This window comes from Notamacropus eugenii, chromosome 7 (assembly GCF_028372415.1).
Source record: "Notamacropus eugenii isolate mMacEug1 chromosome 7, mMacEug1.pri_v2, whole genome shotgun sequence".
Taxonomy (NCBI): Eukaryota; Metazoa; Chordata; class Mammalia; order Diprotodontia; family Macropodidae; genus Notamacropus; species Notamacropus eugenii.
In genome coordinates, this window is record NC_092878.1 from 27,169,156 (window position 1) to 27,195,723 (window position 26,568).

The following is a 26,568-nucleotide window of genomic DNA, read 5'->3' on the forward strand; positions in this document are numbered from 1 at the left end:
AAAACAACTAAAGTCTATCTCACCGCCCTCAGATTGGATGTACCAATTCCCTCTACCACTCTTGCCTCCAAATTGTTCTCCCTGACCTCTGCCCTTTCCCTTCTCAAATCTATCCTTCACAGAGCTGCCAATGATATATAAACATATATAATACACATATGTACATGTATTATATATGTATTTGAGGGGAGGACAATTAGGGTCACACAACTAGTGTGTGAGGCAATTTGATATTCCTAAAGCAAAAGTCTGACCACATTAATCCCTCACACAAGAAGCCTCAATGACTTCCTTTTGTCACCGCAATAAAATAAAAACAACTCTGTTTACAACAGGCCCCAGGCTATCTTTCCAGGCTATTACCACATAGTCCCATAGTGCACTTTATGTTCCAAACAAATTGACCTAATTACGGTTCCTCATACATGAAATTTTATCTTCTACTTCTGCATTTTTGCATAGGTCACCCCCTGTGACTGGAATGTCCTTCCTTCTTACCTCTGTTTCTTGAAGCTCTAAGCTCTCCCCCAGGCTCAGTTACAGTGTTAATATTTGTAATGATATTTGTAAAGTCTGAAGCACACTGCCTGGCACATCATAGGGGCTAGATAAATTTTTATTCTTTCCCTCCATCCCCCTCCTACAAGAGGCTTTTCCTGATTTTTCCAGTTTTGAGTACTATTTCAAATCTGTCATCTCTATCAATATCCATAGATCATATTGCGCTATATTGTATATGTATTTTTTATGTGTATGTGTTATAATGGAAACTCTTTGAAGGCTGAAATGTGTCTTGTTTTGGCCTTTATAGCCCCAGTTTCTAGCCCAATTCTTGCCACATAGCTGGCATTTAAATGCCAGCTCAAAATAGCCCTGGGTAAACAACATGGATCCTATGCCCTCAAATCGATTTCATAATTCATGATGTGAAAATAGTACAAGAAGTAATTAAGACAAATTCTGCTGATTAGGAAGGAAGAATATGGTGGCTTCTATGAAGCTGAAGGAATGTGTATGTCATATGTACTCTCTAAATTTTGATGCTCTGTGACTAAGCACTGATTGTTCTCCCCTAGTTATATCTCTGTCATAGAATAAGGGTTCTGATGGGGTGTTTGGGTGCACGTGCTTGGGCCCCAGTTCTAAAATCACATTTCTCTCCAGCCTCAAAACACGATCCCAGGCAGTTTCTCCCCAATCCAAGGACACCCTGCCCTAGCAACAACTTTTATCTCTTTTCCTGATATAGTAGCCTGCTATACCCTATAGAATTTATTAGTTTAAACCAGCTAGTTTGAACTGGCTGAACTGGCTGTGTATTGGGTCATAATGACATTTACCACTCACTGACCAATCATATGTATCCTAGACTTAGACTTGCATATACTCCCTTACATTATCTTGTCTAATAAGACATTGATGAGAGCAGCCTGGTATTCTTTAGTCAGTCCTCACTGCTAGCTGACTTAGCGACATTTCAGGCCTAAAACCACATCTCCATGTAGCCCTCCTTGGGTTATTTCCTGAAGAACTCTGGGTAAAATACCTGTGCAGTAGATGCCAAAAGTGCACGTTCCTTTAAGAACTAACCACTCCTTGACCACTCTCTAATCCCACCCTGAATCACCTAATTAACATATTTGGCACGTGCTTTACTATAGAATATCCTGTATAAACTTCACCTATACCCCACTAAGGTTGCAGACTCCCTAAGAACTCTTGCCCACCGAAAAGTGTAATAATTCATTACCTTGACTTTAACAATGCTTGAGTCTGTGAATTCTTTCCCAGACAGCCCACTCAGGGAATTCCAGTCTTGGAGTTCCCGTACCTCTATCTCTCCAGCTCTAGTCAGTTCCATAAATATGGGACTATTAATCTCTTATGATATTTCTTTGGACTTGCTCTCTCTTGCTACTTCCACCATTTCAGGCCCTTTAAGAGACTTTTCTGCTTTCATTCTAATTCTGCTTTAGTCTATCCTTCATAATATTGATAAAATATTTTTTACACTAACCTGTGTCTCTTCTCTACTTAGAAAATTTCAGTGGATTCCTGTTGTCTTCTGAGTAAATTTCAGACTGTTTTGCTGGCACTCCAATTTCTTTCTTTCTTCTTTCCTCTCTCTTTTCCTTCCTTCCTTCTTTCCTTTCTTCATTCTATCCTTCCTTTGTTCCTTCCTTCCCTCCTCTCCTTTTTCCTTCCCTTTTTCTCTCCCTCTCTCTTTCCTTCCCTGTCTCTCTCTCTCTCCCCTTCCTTACTTCCTTCCCTCCCTGCCTTATTCCTCCTCTCCTGCCTCTTTCCCTTATTCCTTCATTCCTTCCTTCATTTCTTCTTTCTCTCTTTTTTCTGCATTAGCCATGTTCAAAAGAGAAAAAGTAAGAAAAATAAAGAAAAAATATGCTTCCATTTGCAACCTGAGTCCATCAGTTTTGTATCTGTAAATGGATATCATGAATCCTTTAGAATTGTAGCAGATCATTGTTTTGATCAGTTACTGTCTTTCACAAATGATTCTCTTTACAATGTTGCTATTATTGTGTACAAGGTTCTTCTGCTTCTGTTTACTTTCCTTTGCATCCGTTAGTCAAGGTATTTGGAGACCCTGTTTCCCAGAGCTAAGGCCCCATAAGTAGGCTGTGCCCTTGTGCTCTGGATGATCTCACTCCCTGGGATGATCTTAGCCACCACAAAATCTCAGAATTATTTCCCAGCACCAGGTGTTCTCTGAGCTGGGACAAGCACCTGTTGTATCCATGTTCTGGTTATGAGGCCCTGCTATGAATGAAACTTGCCACATTGTTAGTCTTTGTTGTCAAGGCTACAGCTCACGGGGTAGCCATAGGGATACATACGTATGGAGACCTTTCCACACTAAAGTGGATCCCTTTCCCTCGAGGCAGGAGCCTGGCACATGTCCTAGCTTGCAAGCTGTTTTTCTCACTTTGAAGTTAATTAAATTTCTGTTTGTGTTCTGACTCTCCTGCCTCTAGCCTGCTCTGTTTGGCTTCAGCCATTCCCAGGTTAGCAGCCTGTTCCAGTCAGGTTAACAAGTTCACCAAAGTCTTTGGAAAGATTTTTCTTAAACAATCTCCTTCATCATTTCTTCTAGCTTAATAGCATTCCATCACACTTACATGCCATAAATTTTTTAGCCATTCCTAAATTGATGGATATCCCCTCATTTTCCAATTCTTTGCCACCACAAAAGAGCTCTTATAAATATTTTTGTACATATGGGTCCTTTTCCTTTTAACTTGATCTCCTTGGGATATAGACCTAGTTTTATAATCATTAGGGCATAGTTCCAAATTGTTCTCCAGAATGGTTGAACCAGTTCATAATGCCACTAACAATGCATTATTGTACCTATTTTTCCACATCTCCTCCAGCATTTGTCATTTTCCTTTTCTGTCATCTTAGTCAGTCTGATAGATGTGAGGTGTACCTCAGAGTTGTCTTCATCCTCATTTCTCTAATGTCAGTTATTTAGAGCATTTTTTCACATAACTGTTGATAGCCTTGATTTCTTCCTCTGAAAATGTGTTCATATCTTTGACCATTTATCAATTGGGAATGGACTAGCTTTATTCCATACCACTGATATTCACAATTCAGTCCAATTTATTCTCTGTCCCTGGGACACTGTGATTTTCTGTCTCCATACCTTTACTTATGTGGTTCCTCCTGTCTGGGCTGCCTCCTTCCTTCTTCCACTGACTGAAAATTCTACCCATTAAAGCCCAACTCAAAAGTCATTTTCTCAGAAAAGCCTTCCTTGATTCCCACCCACTAAACTTATTAGCAGTTTTCTCCTTCAGTGCTACAAAACCCTTTGCATTATAATTCTCTAACACATTTATCATGTAATATTGTCTATTACAGCTCTCTCTGTTGGTGGCTCCCTGGAAGGCAAGGACTAAAGCTTTATACTATCCCTGGTACCTAATACAGTGCTCTGCACATAGCAGGTATACACATTGGTGATATTTTGTATCTGGGTTTGCCATCAGGAGAGAAGACATTATCTCTGATTTTTTTGGGTGAACACAGTAGAGAAACAGACCCACATGTTACTTATTTATCCTTTGTTTCAAAGACGATCAATGATATCACAGGGTGATTTCTTGACTAGAGAGTGAATTGGATTTAAGTGAGGCAGAGTTGTACAAGGTCCTCAGCCTTACTCTCTCTTCCAGAGTTGTTGAAGTCCAGTGGCAAGACAAAAGTCAGGGTACCTGGCCACGGCCAGGGATGTGGTGGATGATCTGGCATCTTTGATGTCTGACCAAGATCTAAGAGCTCCACAGCAGCTGCTTCAGCTACCTTCATGACTGTTGGAATACATTATTCTCATTCACCCATTCTGCTGGGGGAAGTCTTCACATGCTTGGGATAGACATCCCCCTAACTCACGGATGAGTTTGAGACCTGTCTAAGCCCAACTATCAAAATGCTTTTACTGGGGTATGCCTGCTGTAAATACTACAGCTTTTTGGAGCAACCAGTGAGAATTGGGTGAAGGTGGATACCAAAGGTGAATGCGCAACCCTGAAAAGGACTCAGCAGCCCTCACGCCAGAAGTGCCAGTCCTCCCTGAACACCCCATACACTCCACCTATCACCTATGAGTTGAGGATTGTCACGAGGAGGGCTTCCCTTACAGGCTTATGTCCTGCCTTCTTTGTCAGATCTAAGGCTCTCAGAATATTTCAAACCTCTAGTCAGCCAAGAACTGATGACCTCTGAGTACAGATCAAAGCATACTATTTTTCACTTTCTTCATTTGTGTGTGTGTGGGTTTTTTGGTGGTTATTTTGTGTCTTCTTTCACAGCATGACTAATATGGAAACATGTTTTGCATAATTGCACACATATAACCTCCCTTGTGCTCCTTCAGATTGTCCGTGTTTTGTTGACAGTCCAGGGGCAACATGACCCTACAGAAACATATCAGGAAAAGTGTCTGCCTGGCATCTCTTCCCCTGCCATTTCTTTCTGTGTCCCCACATAGGCCAATGGGGAGCTGCTAACCATGAAAGAGGGTGTGTTTAGGGGCACGCACATGTGTGTATGTGTATGCGTGTATGTGTGTGTGTGTGTGTGTTCTGGGACTTTGATGATGAACTGAGATACAATAAATAAAAGGCAGCACAAGATAAGAGACAAACTCAAGAGCTTTCAACTAGAATTTACAAGAGTTGTGTTTTGTTCCTTGATCCCTCGAGTTCACTAGGTATACTCACCTTTAGGCCAAATCACTTACCCTGTTCTCTAAGTTTCAGTTTCCTTGCCTATAAAACAGGGTTCATAGTACTTACATTACCTACTTCACAGGGCTTTTGGGATGATCAGATGGGACAGTGTGTCTGAAACACTATATAAATGTTAGACATTGTTATTTATTATCAAGTCCTAATCATTGAAACAGTCCCTGGACTAATCAATATTTTGCTATTATCCTTTGTACTTAACATTCTATGGACTGTTGCAAATGTGGGCAAAATGGCTGCTTTTGGTAATTGAATAAACATGTTGGGATGTGAGCTCATCATCTGTAGGTTCATCTTTAGAACAATTAGCATGGAGGTGGATATGTACCTTATCCCATTCCCTGCATGATTTTGATTTTCTCATGGTAGGAAAGTACAGTGGACAGACAAAATGGTAATGAAGAGAAAGAGGAAATTGGGGAGAGGGGAGAGAGGAAAGTTTCCTTTTCTGTAGGTTTATGTTTTGAAAGCTTGAAGATTGTGAATATTTGGTATGGCCACAACTGTTAAAAATGTAGTTCTTCAATTTTATGGATCATTATTTTGTCCAGATGATTGTAGGTGATAGTTTGTGATAATATTCTGGTTCCTATACAGTTGGATGCTTTCTCAAGGATATTTTTGCGTCTCTATTTGTGATACAGGGCTTCGGAGCTTAGTAGTTTAGGAAGAGTTTTGAGCTTTTAGTGTCTTCTTCCTTTTCTTCAAAGAAATATTTTTCTCCGAATCAGTCAGTCAATGCACTGTGGTGCTAGGTTTTGGGGAAAGGATGTGTCTAGAAAGAAGACTGACTCTAATAGGACGGAAAAGGAAAATGATAAATGTTGGAAGGGATATGGGAAAATTGGGACATTAATATACTATTGGCAGAGTTGTGAAGTGATCCAACCGTTCTGGAGAGCAATTTGGAACAATGCCCAAAGGGCTATAAAACTGTGTATACCCTTTGATCCATCAATACCACTACTAGTTCTGTATCCCAAAGCAACCATGAAAAAGGGGAAAGGACCTACATGTGCAAAAAAATATATATAGCAGCCCTTTTAGTGGTGGCAAAATATTGGAAACTGATGGGATGCCTCACAATTGGGGAATGGCTGAGAAAGTTGTGATATATGAATGTAATGGAATACTATTGTGCTATAAGAAATGATGAGCAGGCAGATTTCAGAAAAACCTAGAAAGACTTATATGAACTGATGCAAAGTGAAGTGAGCAGGACCAGGAGAACACTGTATACAGTAGCAGCAATGTTGTAAGAGGATCAACTGTGAATGACTTAGCCCTTCTCAGCAAATACAATGATTCAGAACAGTTCCAAAGGACTTGTGGTGAAAAATGTTATCCACATCCAGAGAAAGAACTGATGGACTCTGAATGCAGATCAAAGCATACTGTTGTTTCACTTTCTTTATTGGTATGTGTGTGTATGTGTGTGGTTTTTTGTCATTGTTCTATGAATTCTTTCACAACATGACTAAAATGGAAATATATTTTGCATAATTGCACACATATAATGTATATTAAATTGCTAATCATCTCAAGGAGGGGAAAGGGAATTTGGAGCTCAAAATTTTAAAAAATAAATGTTAAAAATTGTTTTTACATCTAATTGGGGAAAAGAATAAAACATTATTTGTTACAAAAAGAAAAAAGAAAGATGCCTACTGGACAGGACCTTGCCCTTCAGCCACTTGCAATTTAATGAAGAAGATAAAACCTACAGATAAAAACAGTTGTAAATACTAATTAGGAAAGGGCGACTGGAGCCAGGTGCCTGCTTATCATGGGAAGACTTCTCAGAGGGCCTGAGTTTTGAGCAGCATCTGTCTGTATGATGTCTCCAAGGCAAGTATGATGAAATCATAGGGTTCAGATCTAGAAGGGACTTTGGAGAGCACTTAGCACAATCTCCTCTTTGGGAGGGGAAGTCCATGAAGGGGAGAAGTAGGTTTATAGACCTGGTGTGTTTTGTGGTATGGACAGATCTGACTGTTTATATGGTTCTATTTGAGGGATTTCTAGAAAGAAGATTACTGTTTCTCCCCTGCCCCTTCCACCTTCCAAGCCTACTAGAGTACCTGAAATCCCCCAACTACTCCCTCAAGTTAAGTCACCAAGGCTCCCAATTATTGTTTGGACTTTCTCTGGGAGCTGTCACATAGGGAGTCATTACTACCCTTCATCCCCATAATGGAGTAGTTAGGGTGGTAGAATGCATACAGTGCCAGATCTGGCATCAGGAAGACTCATTTTTATGAGTTCGAATTTGGCCTCCAACACTTATTAGCTATGTGACCCTGGGCAAGTCACTTAACCCTGTTTGACTCAGTTTCCTTATCTGTAAAATGAGCTGGAGAAGGAAATGGCAAACCATTTCAATATCTTTCCAAAGAAAACCCCAAGTGAGGTCAAGAAGTGTTGGACAAAACTGAAATGACTGAATAGTAACCCCCATAATACCTTAACTCAAATTAGTTTATTTGATTAGCTCTGCTCAATCAGCAAAATCCCAATGGAATGAGGCAAATGGTGATCCAGATGGAAGGAGAAGAAAGAAAGGGCACCATTGTGATGCCAAGAGCAAGGATTTGGAGTTAGAAGACCCCAGGCCAAATCCCACTTCCTGGAGGACCACTGGATTTCCAGGAGCCAAGATGGCAGAGTAAGTAGTAAACTGCCAACTCCCATATTCACCCCTGAACAACCATAAAATAGCACCCTGAAAACAAATCCTAGAACAGCAGAAACAGCAAAAAGACAGGGTGAAACAATCTTTTAGCCCAAGAAACTTGGAAGATCAGCAAGGAAGGTCTGTCTTGCTTGGGTAAAAGAGGAATATAAAAGGGGACAAGAAGCACTCTAGGAAGCCAGCAGCAAGCCCCACTTCAGCAAACCAGTGGGAGATCCTGAACCCCAATGTGGTGGAATAGGTGAACTCCAACACCAGGACCCACCTACATGCCTCAGTATAGTCAGGGCAAAGGGCAGAACTGCCACATGCTTTAGTATGGCCCAAGACAAACAGGCAACCTCCAGCAGACAGATCTCCAGTGCTTCAGCACAACCCAGGGCAAACAGGCAACCTCCAGCAGACAGATCTCCAGTGCTTCAGCATAGCGCTGGGCAACAGGCAATCTCTACTGACCAGATACATGCTTCAGTGTAGCCTTGGACAAACTCAGAAACACCCCACCAGTCTCAGAGTACCAGACACCAGCACTAGGACCCTGGTTCAGTACCAGGTAAGCTCTCAGGCCCCTACAGGCTCCAGTAGCGCCAGTCACCCCCACTGTACACCCTCATCACAGCACCAGACATGAGGGTCCCCCATGGGCCTTAGAGCAACATCAATGTGCACCAGGTAAATAGTCAGGGTCTGCAGCCCCTGGCACAAGAAGTCTGAGACAATGCCCCTTCCACCTGGGAAGCAGAGCTCAAATTAAAAAGAAAGGGAAAAGGCCAGAAAAGATGAGCAAAAAACAAAAACAGAATCTGACCATAGAAAGTTATGGAGACAAGGAAGAACAAGACACAAACTCAGAGGACAACAATAGTGTCAAAACAGCTATGAGCAAAACACTAAAGAAAAAGAGGAAATGGTCTCAAGCCCAGAAAGAACTCATGGAAAAGCTCAAAAAGGAGCTTAAAAGTCACATAAGAGAGATAAATGAAGGACCCCTGGCAAGATAATCTCTCAGAGCCTCAGTTTCCTCATCTGCAAAACTAAAGGATGGATCTAAATCTTATATCAGTGATGATAAAGCTACCGAATCATCCATGGAAGGTGGTTAAAAAAAAAGCTATGGGTTTAGAGCCATAAATGGGGCCCCTTGGATCTGGTACCCCTAAGTATCACCTCATCTACCCCTACAATTTGGGGTAAATTTGCAGGTAACCTCTCCCCCTTCCCCTGCCTTCCTTTGCAGGGAGGGGGTGGGGAAAGGAAGATCAGGGTTTGGAAGGCAGCCAGCCCAGGGCATTCCAGTATGTTTACTAACAGCCCAATCCTTTGGGCTTAGTAATGGGGAAACATTTCACCAGCTAAAAATATCTCTCATTATTTGACAGTGAAGACCACACAACCAGGTCTCTTCCCTCTCAAATCACACACACCCAGACCCTGGAGACCAGCCAGACTGGGGGTGGGGGAGCCATCAGCTTTTCTCAGGAGACCATCCTTCTCTTCCTCTGTTTTCCCAAGAGAAAGCCTGAGCTCCTCTGCCTAGGACTATCAATCACCTTGTCTGGCCAGCCCAGGGATCTAAACTCTAAGGAACTATAGTCTCTCAAATCGAAACTAACTGACTTCAACTCTTTTGCTGAATTACAGGATGAATTTGCCGCCACCCCTCCCCCCTCTTGAAGCATGGATAGATTCAAAGAAAAACTTACACACCATAGTGAACCAGTTGGAAGAGGAGCCATATCTAAATAATCAGAATAGCTGATACTTATATAGCATATTAAGGTTTGCAAAGCATTTTTACACACATCGTTTCATTAAATCCTGGAAACAATCTTGCCAGATAGATGCGGTGAGTATTATTACCTCTGTCTTACAAATGAAGAAACTGAGGTTTGGAAAGGTTAATTGTAAAATGAGATGGTGATGTTTTGCCCAAATAGATTGTGTAGGTCCACATGGGTTTGTCTAGATGTGGCTCACAAGGAGGAAAGCATAGACATCATTTGTCTCTCCTCCTATTGGCTCCTGCCAGGAAGGGCAGTATGAGCTAGTAAGTATTAGTAGGTTTGGACCCAGGTAGATTCTGACTTTAAATCTCCTGTCCAGAACCAGGAAATTAGTAATACAGGTCTCTGAATAACCAAATAGATGCCAGTCTCTATACATGGAACCTCAGGCTCTGATAGGAGAATATAGTTATTTTAAAATCAGTTACAACAAACATAACCAAGAGTGGAGCAGGCTACTATAGTCAGGCCCATGGAGGGGTGACAGAGGAGTGAGGACACAGAAACAAAAAAAGCAGAGCATCCTGGGGCCATTTAGGGTTAAGGACAAATGGTCCCAAAGTGCAACACTGTATTAAAGTATAGTATGATTGATATAATGATGACTCGGTGGCATCAAATAAAGGGTAAATGACACTCAGGATCCCCAAGTTAGAGAACCTCAGAGTTGGAAGATATCTCAGATTTCATTAATTGGTCTAGTCCAAACCATACCCTCAAAAGAAGCCCCTATATAGCCTTCCTATTAAGGGCTCAATCACTGCCCTGAGGGAGGCAGAATCTGTTAGTTTCGAATTGCCTGAGTTCTGACCTCTGAAGACCAAAAAACCAAGTCTAATACTTTGTCCACAAGGCTACCATTCAAATACATGAAGATTGCTGCCCCCCTCAAGCCATTTATTCTCCAGGTTCACCATGCCCAGGTATTTCAATTAATCTGAATATGGTATGATCTTCAGAACTTTTTAACATCTCTTCTGAATGTCCTCCATTTTATAACACTTTTTAAAATCTGTTAACTCAGACTCAACACGATGGACCAGACAGATTTTGACCAGGGTTGAGGACTGTGGGATTATCAGCTCCTTCTTCTGGAAACTATACTTCTCTTAATGCAGCCTGGAATAAGTGTCAGCTTTTTTTTTAAACTATCATCTTACCCTGTTCACTCATATTCTACTTGTGGCTCACTAAAACCTCAAGATTTTTTCCTCTATTTAAGAAGGCAGGGAAGTGTGCAATGCATTTTAGAAAGCTGTCTACCTAAAACAGATAAAAAACCCCTCCCAAACACAACATTTTTGTGTTCACAGTTGTTTATATCCAAGTTATGTATGTATGTATGTATGTATATAGTCATTTGCATGTTGCTTCCCCCATCAGACTGTAAACTACTTGTTTTTAGTTTTTGCTTTTCTTTTAATCTTTGTGTTTGTGCTTATCACATGTAAGTCATTAGCCAGGGATGTCCCTGGTCCTCTTTGAAAACGAAAAACTAATGACAATATACCGCCTAGCACATAGTAGGTGCTTAATAAATGTTTGTTGACTAAAGGGGGTCAACCCTTGGCTATGGGAAAAGATGGCTGTGCAGAGTCACATTCTTTGAGGGTTCTGGGTTGCTAAGGTTTATTATTTTCTAAGAACATTAACTATTTCTGCCCAGTTTGCGCCAAGATTCAGGGAACAGAGGCAGAGCCCACACTCAGTTGATCGGACTGTGGGGCTTACTGTTCCATCATGTTTCATTCTAGGATTGGCTCCTATCCTCCTTTGCACCACAGCCATATTCATAGATCTTCAACTGACCTGGTGACTGTACTGCACTGGGATTGAGAAATCTTTTGAGGCTAACACTGGCTGTTCTGTGTCAGGCACTGTCACTCACACTTACGGCCATATACACAGGGGTATATGCCTTCAGGGGCTGTAAAGAGCCATCTTTGCCTTGGGAGCTTCACAGGTTTCAGATTATGCTGAATAGCATATTAAGGTCTAGTACAGGTATTTATTCTCGGATAGTCTTTCAAGTCTTCCACTACTGTACGTGATGCTGGGGCAGGACTGATAGGGTGGGGGAAGAGAATGCTCCCTCTCCCTCCAACTGACCAAGTAAGACTGGGTTGACCTTGATCCTTCAGGTAAATTTCAGAGCTTTCTCAATCTTCTTTGGCTCCAGATGGTTTACTGGAGCTTAACCTCCTAGGCAGTGTCAAAGTGGACAGAGTGCTGGGCTCCGAGTCAGAAAGACTTGAGTTCTGACAGGCTGGGTAAATCACTCAACCTCAATTTCTTGACGTGTGAAACGGATAATAACAGCACTTCCCCCACAGGGTTCTTGTGAGGATCACGAGATAATATTAATAAAGCACTTAGCACAGTAAGTATGACATTGTTGTTCAGGTGTGTCTGACTCTTCGTGAGCCCCCCTGTGGAGTTTTCTTGGCAAAGATACCGTATCGTTTTGCCATTTCCTTCTCCAGTGAATTAAGGCAAGCAGAGATTAAGTGACTTGCCCAACATCGTTCAATTAGTGAATGTCTGAGAACTGATTTGAATTCAAATCTTCCTGGCTCCAGGCCCAGCACCTCTGACCTAGCACATACGAGGTGCTTAATAAATGCTTATTTCCCCCATTCCCTTTTCCTTTTTCTCTTATTCTAGCCAAGGAGGATGAGGGAAACAAATGTTGACCTAGACTCCAGGCATGCGGAGAATGATCACTCACCCTCTTCCACTTTTCTGTCTCTTCACATACACACACAACCAGCTTGGGGGTGACAATCAGGTGATCTCCATGTCCCTACCCTACCCTGGCAGCCTTCAGACCCTCGTCATTTCCCAAACATATCCCCTAGGAAATGGGGAAAGGTGGAGATGTGAGTCTTTGCCACATACAAAGCAAGGGTTTGTCCTGACTCTCTGGGAGCAGAGACCCCAGGAAAGAGAGTCAGACTAGAGAGTTACGTAATTAGATGGATTTCAATCTAGATGAACACCCAGATTTAAAAAATAGTCACTAATGGCTCCAACTCAGCTTGTTTGTGGGTCTCCAGGGCAGTGCCCCAGGGATCTGTGCTTGGCTTTGTGTATTTAACATTTTTTCCAGTGGTCTTGGAGAAAGGCATAGATGGGTATAATTTGCATGCAGATTTGCAGATTACATAAATCTAGGAGGGATGGCTAACATGTTGTATATTAAAGTCATATCTTAACAAATTATAACACTAGGTTGTATCTATAAGATGAAATTCAATAGGAAGACATGTAAAGTCTTTACAGTAGAGACCCTCAAAAAATCAACTTTACAATTCTAAAACAAGGGAGGCATGGTTAGCATTTTTTTCTCTGAAAAAGATATGGGTAAGAAACATTTAAAAAATTAGAAGATTTAATAAAAGATGGAGATTTTAATGGGTTACAAGCTGGAGGTGAGTCAGCAATGCAATGTGGCAGATAGAGACTGGCACATCTTCTAGGGAGAGATGCCCTGGTCAGACCACAACTGGAATGTTGCGTTCAGTTCTGGGTACTACAGCTTAAGAAAAACACTAATAAACTGAAAAGTGTCCAGAGGGTGGTAAGCAGGACAGAGAGAGGCAGAGGTGAGCTGGGAAATGTTTTAACAACTGATTCTGCTGAGGTATTGGGGAGAGAGGACCTATTACACACCTTTAAGTTAAATCTGTATTGTTACTATTTTCTCCACCACTTTCTTAAGTCTGGACAATAAGTAAAACAGTAAATCAAGCCCTGACCTGTAATGTTTCCTGATTTCTGAAGTGTAAATGGTCCCACTAAAACTTTAATAACTAGCTGGAGTATACATACCCCTGAGGGCCTCAAGTCTGTGTTATGAGGAAAGGAACTGGGAATGAGCCAGAGCCAATCCACCTTGGAGATGGAAGGAGAAACCCAAAGTAGTGACTCTCCCTCCTCCTCCCAAGGTCAGGGAAGTTTCATCTATCCTTGTTTGGGACCTTGGGGAAAAACCTCTTCCCTACCAGGCTATTGAACTTATCCTGACATCATCACATTCTGCCCGGTGACGTCAAGGTAGCTGGGGGAAAAATCATTAAGAACAGAAACTTGCTAGGTGAGCCTTGGAAGGGGCTTGGACAGCCTACACAAGACAGATCTGCAACACCCTTCTCCCTAAAAAGCTGTTTGCAGCTCTTAGAGTGGAGACAATGGGTAAAGTAACAGCAGCGCAGTAGTAACAAAACTGAGACACTCTTCCTTCTCGGTTACTTCAGTCAGAGTGAGCTCATAATATATGCTCCCCAAACAACATGGCTTCCTGGCTAGGACCAAATAAATACTCTGTATTTAAAATCAGAATTCTGACTTTAACCTCATGTAGAAATAAGAGTCAGTTGGCGCAGTTGGTGTCGGTTCTTGTCCCCAGGTAACTGCTCACGTGGAGGCTACTGGGAAAAACAGCCTTGTGGTTAGGCTAATTCAAGCACTTGGCTTTTCTCTAGAACTGGTGTGGAAGCAAACCCATTTAAATTAGTGTCCTTGGGAGTGTGACCCAGTGTTCAAACATGTTTCCAGGGCAATAGTAAACCGAGGAAATCTTTCTAGGTATGATCAAATGACCTGCATCCCAGGGCAGGACCTCCAATGAAAGGTGGGGAGGTTTTTTCCCCTTTTCTTATTTGCATCCCTGGCTTCTAGTACGGTATCTTGTACACAACAAATGCTTAATAAATGCTTGTGCAATGAATGAATGCATGATCTAGGGTAAATTATCTCCGTGAAGTGAAACCACAGCAGTTTCTGTGTGGGGACCAGAAAGTGAGTCACACAGTTAGGGATAGACTTGAATGAGCTCACTTCAGCAACTGACTCCCAAATCTGTCTCCTCCTTACCAAGGAAGGGTTCCAGTCACGTGGCCCACTGCCTAGTGTATTTCTTCACCTGTCCTTGTTTTCCTCCCCAAACCTGCCCCTTCCTCTTACTGCCTTTTCTGCATAGGATATCCTTCCAGTCACCCAGAAGTGATTTTTCACTCTTCCTTCTCCTTCACCCCTCACATCTAAATCTTGTAGATTCGATCTAAGCAACATTATTCCAATGGATTCCATGCTTTCCATTATCACTGCAAACTGCCTCCCTGCTGCCTAATTCAGAGCATCGTTTCTTCCCAAATAGACTACATATTATAGATTGACTCTCTTGCCTCTAACCCATCTCCTCTCTAACCCACCCCTTACCACAGATTGTCTTAAAGCACCATTCTGATCTGTCATTTTCTTACTCAAAACCTTCAGTGACACTATTACCTGCTCAGTCAAGTCTAACAGCCTTTTCAAAGCCCTCCACAATCTGGCATCAATCTACAGCTAGTCTTTTCTTGTGGTAGTTGCCTTCTTCGACTCCACGTTCTAGCAAACTGGACCTTTTCACAAATCTTTTTTTCATCTTATTTCTCACCTCCACGTTTTCTCACATACTGCTCCCATTTCTGAGATGGATTCTCCTAACCATTCTCCTGTTTCTTGCTGAACCCTCTCACCTCCTTCCATGCTCAAATGAAGGCCAACCAATAAGCATTTATTGAGTGTCTATGTGCCAGGTACCAGCGATACACATACCAAAGTCCCTGGCCCCAAGAAGATGACATTCTACTAGAGTAATATGTATTCAAAGAAATAACGGACAAAAAAAAATTGCCAGGGCATTAGTAACTGGAGGAATTGGGTTTCTTGAAGGGATCTAGGAGTTTTGAAAGGTGGCAATGAGGAAAGACATTACAGGCATGGGAGACAGTTTGTGCAAAGACATGGAGGTGGGAGCTTACCCCTTTTACTCTCCTATGTAGGGGAGGTTAACAAGCCACCCATGTCAGAACTGGGATCCTTGGAAGGGTCAGCAAATAGGTCAGTCTGACTGGACTGGAGAGAGTATACCATTATTTTTGGAAGATAGTTGGGCAAAATGGAAGGCAGGATACAGGGCTCAAAGTAATGTCTTCCTCAAATTTTTTTTATAGCACTTTGTTTCGGGACTAGTGGTGTCAAACACAAGGTCAGCTAGGCCTAGAGTACTCCCGAGTGTGGCCTGAACCAGATTGAAAATGTGAGACATATTATGGAAATAATATAGAACAGAATTTTACATTTTAAGCAGACAGCTAACAAGGATGATTAAGCACGGACCAATGACCCTCATTTCTGTTTGCGTTTGATACTCTCCCTTGTACTTAGATCTATCCTTTGCCCTTGTACAACTATTCATATACCTGTCTCTTCCCTCTACTCAATTTATTCTTCATTTCTAGTGGATGGCAGGGTGCCTTGGACAGAAATATTCAATGACTGGTTCTTGAAAGAATTCACCTTTCAGATTCTGGACTCATTACAAGGTCCAGCACCAAGGTGCTATTGCAGCACTAACTCTGGAAAGTAGCATTAGGTATTTCTACTGGGGCTGACTGGAAAGAGGACAAGAGAAGATACATTTAAAATATCTTCACTCCTCTCAGGACCGTAGGTGATCAGCCTGCTCGCTGGTCAGGACCCAGGGCTGACCTCAGCAGAGGCCTAGGAATCACACACGTCTCCAGAGGTTTTGAGCTAGGTTGGGAATTGAGGATAAACTGCACTTTTTAAAGAGAGCTGGCCAATAACTAACCAGAATTCTGGAGTCTTATGTCAGATCATCTTATATGAGACCTCAATCACAAAAGTGAATATCAGGATAAACAAGCTAACACAATGGAATGCCAGAGTCAAGAACCCAAAAGATCTCAACGGCTAGAGCTTTGGACTCAAAAACAAAGACTGGTATCAATAGCTCCCCTTCCTTTCAATGATGGCCACAGGTCAGAGACAATCCTCAGAAATGGGAAAGGCTTGATTAATGTCACTGCAGCTGTCCGAGGTCAGCTACCTCATCTCTCCCACTGCTGTAACAGGAAGAGGGAATGTTTTCTGCTAGTCATAGTTCTGGGAAAGAGGAAAATCAAGGAAATTTGGGACAGCTTTCAGATCTTCAATAGTTTATAGTTACAGAGGCCAGACACTGGAAAAAGATCAGCTGTGCTTCAAGAATTTGTCTTTCTCTTATCCCGAATTCAGAGAGGCAATGGGGGTCATTCAAAAGTGTTAGAATTGCTGGCGCCCATTTCATAGTGGTTTTCATTCTTTGTACTTGTATCTCCAGTGCCTGGCTTAAGAAATGCTTTCTGATGATTTTAGGTAAGTACAAGACACCAGACCAACTGTTTTTCTTCTCTACTTTCTAACTCGTCATTACTACAAATGGACCTATTAATGTACAAATAACTGTTTCGCTTTATGTCATACGTAAACAAACATCACCGAATTTTTGTAGATTAGGGCTAGTGCCCTAAATTTCTCATTGGCTGGAGATCTAACATCAGCATGGTGTATATATTATTCCACTTTGGAACTTATTAATATGATAAAACTTTTCTGCTGGATTTGAACAAGTTTTCAGTGGGTTCCTGGAAGCCTGAACTGCAGTCAACTCCAAGTTTTAATTGGTATTTGGAAGGCCTGCACAGCAAGGGCCCCAGGCATTAAGTACTATAGGTAATATGACTCAACAAACCTCTCTCACAGCTAAAATCGGATTCCTAGGCCCAATTATAGCTGATACTGAAGGAGCACTCACAGTCTAGCCTTTATCATATAAACCTTATTCTCTTTCATCATAAGAATGCTATTGGGCTCTTCTCTTGCCATTTCTGTCCCCTAACCATACCCACATAGAAGAACTTTGGTTCCTTAAGGAAAGGTAGCTTACAAACCACAGGGACCCCAGTTTACATAAAATTATCTCACTCCATTTTATTTAAGATTTTTCTCCAGTTAGTAAAAGAAAGATGTGTCTCTCTTTATACATATGTACAAGTTCAGTTATAAAAATAGACAGCACATTCAAAGAGAAAAAAAGGCTTGGCATTTTTCTGATTCCCTCTAAATAGCATCTGTACATGGGAGTCTGGGTTAGGCAGGGGAGCCTTAATGATTTAAGTTAAACGATTCCCCTTCATCCCCACTCCCGTCCCAAAAAAGGGCTTTAAAATCAATCTAACTAAACTCAATTCCGCGATTTTCAGGTGTGCAAATTAGAGGCTGAGCCGCCTGGAAGCACCTGCTTCACGCTGAGACATCAGGCTGGGAGGCAGGCAGGAAAACCATCTTTTGTGGTCACAGCAAAGACCACTCCTCTTTCCACCCTCTGTCAGAGAGAGCCAGAATGTCCAGACTGGTCAGTCCCTGGGCTGTGAGGTGTCAATATGGGGATCTCCTCCTTCTCTCCCTTCCCACCCCACTCCCACTGTCCCTCCCTTTCTCAGTGCAATACAGACAGTGCATACAGCCAAGCAGGGGATTAAAAGGTAGGGGGTAGGGAGACTGTGCATTCAGGGTGGGCACAGGGAGTCTGGGAGAGGATCAGTGAGGGAGCCTGATTTGGATGACCCTGTTCTCATTACTGGCCTCTTGTCAGTCCCTTGAGCGGGAGCTGCTGATGCTGCTGGGGACTGGGGGTAGAGCTGGAAATGACTAGGAATGAATAACAAGAAGGTGTGATGAAGATTATTCACGGGCAGTGGGGTATACTGGGGGACCCGTGCTCTGCACACGTTAACAGCAGGTCCACAGCCCTTTGCTCCAGGGGACCTAGGCAAAGAAGCCCTGAAGGAAGTGCTGCTTCAGCACCTCACACTTCTCCTAGTCATTCTCACCCAATCCATGCCCCTGCCACCTCCTCCAATGCCCAATGCTCACCTCTCATCAAGCTGCCTCTGAGGGCAGGATGGTGCAATGGCAGAGCTGATTCTGGTCAGCTTGGTGACCTGGGGGGGAGGTCCCTTAGAGATCATTTATATGGACTAAGCTGTGGTAATGAGGAGGCTAAATACATGATTTCCTCTTTTTTGCCCTTTCAGAAAATCTCAGACCTAGAAATCTCTATGGAGCACTTCTCACAGGCATAGGACCCCACTTCCCATATCCTGTGCTCCTTTAGAAGGGATGTCACCCCCTCCACCACATACACTCCCATCCTCAAGGGGACTTGGGAGGCCAGACACTGAATACCTAAGAGTCAGGTAGAGCCCACTCAACTGTGAGAGGGCAGAGAGTAGGAAGAGGGTAGAGGCAGGAATAACAGAAGTTTGTAGGACTGAGGGTGGCAATGAAATATGGCCCGTTCCCAGTGAGAGGTTTTAAGACTTGGCTGTAAAGTTCAGTTGAGATGCGGTAGATTGATTCCTGCCTCTGGGACCTCTTCTTACAGGCATCCTGAAGGGGATCACTTGAGAAACAGGTGATCAAAGTGCTCATATCAACCACCTGCCTGTCCTCACTGTGCTGTGACTATTCACCTCTATTCCCTCCTAGGGATGCAGGATGCCAAAGAGGGAAATCACCCAGAAGCCACCAGCTGGCAGGAAGGGCATGGGGCCCCTGTTTGGTAGAAAAAAGCTTGAGTCCCAAGGTGGTTATCGTCCCCCAGGGGGATGAGGTCCTTTGCCCTGTTTCCGGATCATCGGGTCAGGGGTTAGGCTGCTGGTAACATTGAGGCTTTTGGGAGTCCCGGGGACACTATTTCCCTTGCTCATAGGTGAGCTCAAGGGAGAAGAGGCGCTTGAAGGTCCAAAATCAGCAAGTCCAGCTGGTCGAATGAGTGACGTTTGTAAGGGGCTATTGGCAGAGATTCCTAGAAACCAGAAGAGAAAGTGAGAGGGAAGAAAAAGAAAGAAGAGAAAAAATTAGCCTCACATACCATTCAAGTTGCCTTTCTTCTAGAAATCTTGGTCATGTTGCCTCCCCTACATACATTCTCATGTGATGGTCATTCCTCCTGGACAGAATTTGGGGATAGTTCTTTAAAGGGAAAATCAGTCTAGCTTATCCACAATGTACCCATGCTGAGCCTTAAGTTACATTTCAATGGCCCATGGGCCAGGCAGGGCACACTGCAGATAAGGTGGGAGAAGACTGAGTTTGTACAGAGACATTCTAAGATTTTAAATGCATCTTCTTGTTCTGCATTCCTAAGATATGGTGAGGGACCAGGAAGGGATTCCTTTTCCCACGACAGCAGATCTTCCTAGCTTCTGGCAGGACACCCAGAGAATGCTAGGACTGACTGCTGCCCATCTTTGCCTGGAATGTGTCCACACCCTCTACCTGTCTAAAACTTAGCTCATGTTTCAAGGCCCAAGCTGCAGTCTACCTTTTTTCTCTGAAACTTCCTTAGACCCTTTGGATGTACACTAGTCACTTCTCATTGTACTCAGCACCACATACACATCCGCACTCTCAATCTAACTGTTTTAAATGTATTATCTCCACCTTATTTGAATATAAACTGCTTGAGGGTAGGAGCTATGCTTAGGTATCTGTAACAGCCAGCAGAGAGATCTAAACGTCAGTCATCTTTGATCTTCCTTTCCCTTTAGGGGTCCTGCTCTGTCCCAGTACAATGTCACTCTGTAATACTATTTCTCCAAAAGCTCTCATATCCATCCTATCTTTTCCATTCCCACAGTATCACTGCAGCTAGCCTTCATGATAAGACTTTAGATATGTTGTTCCCCTCACCCCCAAACTGACCTTGACCCCAGTTTCTACCCCCTCCAATTTATTCTACATACAGCTGTTCATTTTTTTCAACTACTTTCATTTTTTCAACTATTTTCATTATTTCCCTTTCCCTCAAACCTTAAAAACTCCCTTTAAATTACATACGCTAAAATACAAATTTCTTAGTTTGGTATTCAAGGCTCTCTGTATAACCGGAGGCTTACTGCACTTTCATAATCACAGCCAGACTAACCACATCAGATAGCTACTGGTGTTCCAAAAATCAATTTGTCCACTCTTGCCTCTAGGTTATTCATTCTAACACAAATACCTTTCCTTTCTACCCATCCAAATTCCATTTCCCCTTCAAGATCAACACTCAGGTGCCAAGTCTTTCACTAAGCCTTCCGTGATGAGCCCAGATCAGCCAGTGATCTCTCTTTCCTTAAAACTCCTGGAATTCTTCCAGGACCCAAATAACGCACTGCCCCATACTGTCCTGTGTCTACGTGTGTCTTAGCGTAATCCAAGCTTCTAGAGGGCGTAGGAAATGTATTCTGCTTCATGGTGTCTTTCCCAATATTAGCTCAAAGCTTACTCCAAAGCAGGTACTCAACAAATATTTGCTTAACAGATGTGTATCTCCCAGGTCCTGGTCCTGGGCAGCTGCTCAATAAATGATGCACTTGCTGCCACTTCAAGCATCTCAGCTGATGTTATTGCCATTATAAACATCTCCACTCCAAGAGTGCCTGTTCTGGGGCTGGCAAGGAACAATCTTTCAAATTAAATTCTAGAACAAAAAAAACCAAAACCTGGAATATTTACAGACTTAAGCCCTGCAAGGGACCTAAAAGCTAGCAAAGAGCTTTTTACTGGAGGTTGGGTACTCAAGAGAGCAACAGTGGTACAGGAAAGACTTCAGAAGCAGTATAATCCATCAAATAAAAAGCACCTATTTATTAAGCATCTATAACAACTGAGACACTGTATTACGCATTCCAGGACTCTGCAATGCAGCCCAAAGAGATGCTCCCAAATTGGAGCCTGCTGAATGGGAGCTTCCTTCCCTACTGATGCAGTGGGATCTCCTTAACTGCTCCCAGAGGGAGGCCCACGCTCTCCTAGTTTTTGTTCCCATCCTAACCCTGGACAGGTGGGAGCCTGAAGCCTTGCTCCACTAGCTGTGCCATACCTTTAGACACATTGTACCCGTATGCAGCATAGGCTGCTGCTGATGCAGCTGCAGCCCCTGCTTTGGCCCCTGCCATCGCAGCTGCGCTGCCTGCCGTGGACTTCCGGCTCCTGCCTTTCCCTGCTCCTTTTGAGGTGCTGCCTGAACCCTTGGGGCGGCCCCGACTTCGGCCTGAGTGGCCACGCCCTGTGGCTGGCATTTCCTGAAGAGAAATTCCTGTGGGAATAAGGGGAAAAGAGAAAACATTTATATTCTCTAGAGCCATGGAGTGATTCTACATTGATAGAGAAAGCTGGTCCAGGGGATGTTTATGTTTTATTTCTTAATCCTATGGGAGAGTTTATTTCCACTTAATGGGGGATGGGAAACTGAGGAACAAATACCCATGCTCAGTCAGTTACAATGACATCCTCTGCTCCTGGACATGTAAGTCTGATTTTTAACTTTGAAACTAAAGTAAGCCCAGAGTTTCCCAAGAGATACCAGGAGTACAAGATCACAACCCTGAGCAGCCAGCAGACTAGATGAAGACTGGAATAAATGAACAGGCATGCTTAGGAATCAGAGAGATCAAAAGCCTGGATGAAGTCATCTTCCCTCCTTATTTCTGTTTCTTTCACCCTTTGGCTGCCGAGAAAACAAAGAGCTGTCATTTCTCTGTTGCGTTCTTCTTGTCTCATTCAGAATGGGAGGATGAGACCATAACCACAAAAGGAACATGGGACTCGTGTAGTACAACGAAGTGCATCTGTGAGAAACTGCCTTCCTCATAGAGGCAGCGGGCACCGGGCATTATAAAAACTCTGCTAACCATTCATGGTGTCTGAGACAGAGCCCGTGATGGAAGCAGGAGAATTGGTAGCACGAGACTGAGGTGCTGAGGAAGCTGGGTCATCCACGATGACCAACATATCACTGCTGCTCTCGTCAGGAGGGATGGAACCAGTATGGAGTTCACTGCTGATGGAAATCTGCAGGTGAGAAAGAAGAGAATATCAGCTCACAGCCCACCTCAGACGTCAGTCCTTTAAGGGGGCTCCAACAGACGCCCCTTCTGGGCTTTATCTGGTTCTGGGGATGTGGGAAGGTCCAGAAGGCAAACTTCAGAAGAGTAAAAGACGCCAAGGACCATTAGCTGAAACAGTCTATCTGGTCCTGAACTGAAGGGCCTGTGATCACAGGTTAGAAGCACCCTCACCTCACTGAAAGGGCTGGGCATGGCAGAATCCACACTAATGAAGGAATCATCCCCATCAGCAGAGAGGTTGGAATTATCAGCAGAAGGAACAAAGGGGATCACCAGGCTGGCTCCCTCTTTCCTCCTTTTACCATCCAGCTCATCTTCCTTCTTTTTCTGAAAACATAAACAGTGAAACATGAAAAAAAATATCAAGCAAGGGAACTTCCTGAAAATCTGACAGTGGACCACTCAAACTAAGATCCATTCAGGACCACAGAGATGGAAAGCTCTTTTAAGAATTTAAAAAGCACCTACAAAGAAGAAAATAAGAGGCTGCTATTCTTAATTATGCATTTTCTTCATGTCTTCTTTCTGTCTCAACACATACCGGGGAGCTGAAGACCCCCTGCACTCACAGAACCAAGTTCCAAGAGGCTTAGACACAATAGGAAATCCACAATCAGAAAATATGCTCTGATCCACCCAGCAACCAAATATATTGAGTTGACTGCACAAAGTCGGTGCACAAAGTGACTCTTCATGACATAGATCACAGGAGTAAACAAGTGACTTACTGACCACTTAGAACCAATGCTCTAGAAATATTTAACAAAACAGATAAAATACAACAGAACATAGAAAACGTTAAAATGTGGTTTTCTAAGTTACTATGCGGCCCACGTACAGTTTGGTGGCCTCTGGTTCTATCTGAGTTGGATTCCACTGATGCAGACCCTTCCCATCTTTAGCAGGTTGTGTAACAGTAAACAAAAATCTCAAGTGTGACAACCACCGAATACCAAACAATGGCTTGTTTGGAGAGAACCACCAACTATTTTCAAGTCACTGCTGCATTTTACCCTGACCAAAAGTGAGCCAGCACAGTAGTTACTGCAAGTCACTTACAACTGGATCTGGTTATGAACTAGCAGCCCAACATCCTCTCTGACCTCTCCTCCCTTATCCTCCGCTTGAAGTACCTTTTCTGCATATTTTTCCCTTTTCCGTTTGCGCTCCTTCACTCGGTTGGTTTCTTCTTGCTGTCGTTTTTCCTCCTGCCGAAGTCTCACTACCAAGAAACAAACACAAATAAGAGAGGTGAATAATGCTCTTGTCTGTAGCAGCCACACTCCACATATAAACTCTGATTCCTCACCTTTGTACGGGATATAGAGTCTCAAGGAGAGTTTCAAAAAATAAATGAAATTAAGCCTGCCATTAAACTAGATAATGTAGTATTCATTAGGGAATGCCTCACACTTAGACCTGCTAAATGTCTGCTGACACTGGACCTTCAGATGCCTTAGAAGATGGATCTGACGAGAATCACCATAATCTACAAAAAGGCTGTTGTGCTTCGTGATGCTTGCAATTCCAAATCTGAATTTCTCTCCCTACCTTTGGTAAACCTAGTTCCAATAAGAACAAGAGTCTAGTATTCATCAAAACATACAGCTAAACCCTGGGTCACTAAACTGAAATTCCTGTAACTTTTTGTGTCTTCCCTTCTTTCCTGTTTGCTCAGGACTCCAGAGTTTGCACTTTTTCTTGCTGCAAAGGACTCAGATATGGCTAAAAGAGTCTTCAAATTGTGCACAAGAATGCACAGTTAAGAACCTATTTCTCCAAATGGAAAGGGTATCAGTTAAAGCCTGGGGCACGTACATTTCTTCTCCAGTTCGTCATCATCTAGTAGAAGACTAACCACTTCTTTGGGTTTTAGGGTGTCTGGTTTGAAGTTCCCACCCGAAATCACCATCTGCTGGATCTACAACAAATCAAAGTCAATATTTTACTTTCAGGCTTCTTCAATTCCTTCATGATAATAAATGTGTAGGAGGATATAAGAATTCTTCCTAAGCTACCTTGGGGGGATTTTCTTAATGCTCCTGGGTTCTGTCTGGCTCACCCAAATTACACATCCACTGTGCCAGAATCTTGACTAACTTTCTGCCTGGTATTGCCACTTGATAGCTATCAACCCCGACAAGGCTGGATGAGAATGAAAAAGCCAGCAGTAACAGTTCTTTGGGGAATCTGCAGTTTGGCAGAGTGCTTCAGAGGTGGATTAATGTGGATGAGGCAATCAAAATCAGGTGATTTCCCAGAGCTTACCTGTCACTGAACTGATAATTATAGAGACTAAATGTTTATTTACTTCCGCCCCTGAACATGTGAACATTTCAAACATGAAGAACCGTCTCTATCTTAAGGTCAGTACTTCATACAGGCCTGCAGAAAGGCATTCGCTTTAACTCTAGGTAAGACAGACTTACTTAGAAGAATCTAGAGACAATTTTGGTGGGTAGAGAATCAGGATGAATGAAGTCTCAGCCATGACTTTGATTTCAGCTGACAAAGAAACCCCAGCCTCTTCTCCACCAATCATGGCTCCTTACAATCTCAGCCCAAGGAAACACCATGTGACTTTAAATTTCTTTCATTAGCATCCCAATTCCTATTCTTAGACATCACATTCATGTGCTTACCTCACTCTTTTCGTTGGCCCTCTGCAGAATGCGTTCCTCAATGGTGCCCTTGCAGATGAGTCGGTATACAGTCACCTGCTTGGTCTGACCCAGCCGGTGGGCTCGGTCCATAGCCTGTTGGTCCACTGTAGGGTTCCAGTCACTATCATAGAAGATCACCTGCACAGGAAGGATGGCAGTGGCCCAAGTGAAGCCTCACTGAATGGCAGGACCAGGAGTTCAAAGAACCATACATCAAGTCATCTGGATCTTTGCCACCTCTTGATGTCAGATCCTCTTTGTATCATATTGAGATGCAATAGATACTCCTTGATAGGTCCTGCCAGTTACCTGCCCCTAGCCCCCACAACTTTATTTGCCCTGCCCACTAGGAAGATGGTTTTTGCTTCCATTCAAGGTTTCTAGAAAAAAATCATCAAGTATAAAAGAGTTACCTCCCCCTTCCTGTCGTAGAAATCTAGTATGGGGTCCAAAAGCAAAAGTTCTACTGTGATAATTAACTTCATTAATATGAAACCAAATATATTATCAGTCAATACTACTTCTGACATTCCAAAAATCTGGCCTCCTCACAGGTCATTCCCCATCCTGAGGATCCTGGGTGTCTCTTAGTTGGAGTCTGTACCTCAGTCTACTTCTACTGGATTTTACTCAAGATAAAAGGGAAACAAAGTGAGCTTCACGGGTTCCTGGAGCATACCTAATTCCTGCTGAAAAATAAACTGCATCTCCAAAGAGATACAAAACTGACACCTTGCTGTCTACCTCCTATACAGCTGAAACCAATCAGAAAGGACTCTCTGGGAGAGTTCTGGTTCAGAACTTTCCCATTTCTGTCTTGTATACTTGAGTTTTTCCAAAGTCCTGATTCTTCTTTTGGAAAGCATCCATCCCTTTTTTATTCCTATTGTTATCATCCTATTCCAGGCCCTTGTTACCTCATTCCTTGAGAACAGTAACAGCTTTCTAGCTATATTTTAGAATCTAATCCATCGCAACCAATAAACTCTTTTTAAAACACTTTTATCATGTCACTTACTTATTAAGAAAATGTAATGGCTCCTAGGCCCTCTATAATTTAGGTTCTTCTTACCTATCCAATTTCAGTTTCTATCACTTCCCTACACACAGCTATCCTTCTGGTGAAAAACAGCATCTTCAGTGTCACATCCTTTCCTGTCTGAATTTCTTTGCTCATGATATTCACCACAAATCTTCTTTGCCATCAAATCCCATACCCAGTATTCCAGGTGTAGTCCAAATGCTACCTTTTTATTAAACCCTTTTTAGCTAAATGTAATGATCTCATTTTCCCCCCTGAATTCCTCACAATCCAGTGTGATATGGTCAAGTCTCAAATTACATAGTGAACTGTCTCATTCTCTG

At 42.9% G+C, this 26,568-nt stretch overlaps 1 protein-coding gene across 1 annotated transcript in view; it reads right to left on the bottom strand.

The window, feature by feature from the left end:
* Positions 1-17,544: 17,544 nt before the first annotated feature.
* INO80 (INO80 complex ATPase subunit) overlaps positions 17,545-26,568 on the bottom strand; it is a 113,226-nt gene continuing 104,202 nt past the window's right edge. The window contains exons 30-36 of the mRNA XM_072622729.1: positions 25,183-25,341; positions 24,359-24,461; positions 23,674-23,762; positions 22,712-22,867; positions 22,325-22,484; positions 21,514-21,729; positions 17,545-19,449 (exon numbers count right to left, since the gene is read on the bottom strand). Of these exons, the coding sequence (XP_072478830.1) occupies positions 19,232-19,449; positions 21,514-21,729; positions 22,325-22,484; positions 22,712-22,867; positions 23,674-23,762; positions 24,359-24,461; positions 25,183-25,341 (1,101 nt within the window). The 3' untranslated portion in view covers positions 17,545-19,231. The remainder of the gene's footprint in view (positions 19,450-21,513; positions 21,730-22,324; positions 22,485-22,711; positions 22,868-23,673; positions 23,763-24,358; positions 24,462-25,182; positions 25,342-26,568) is intronic.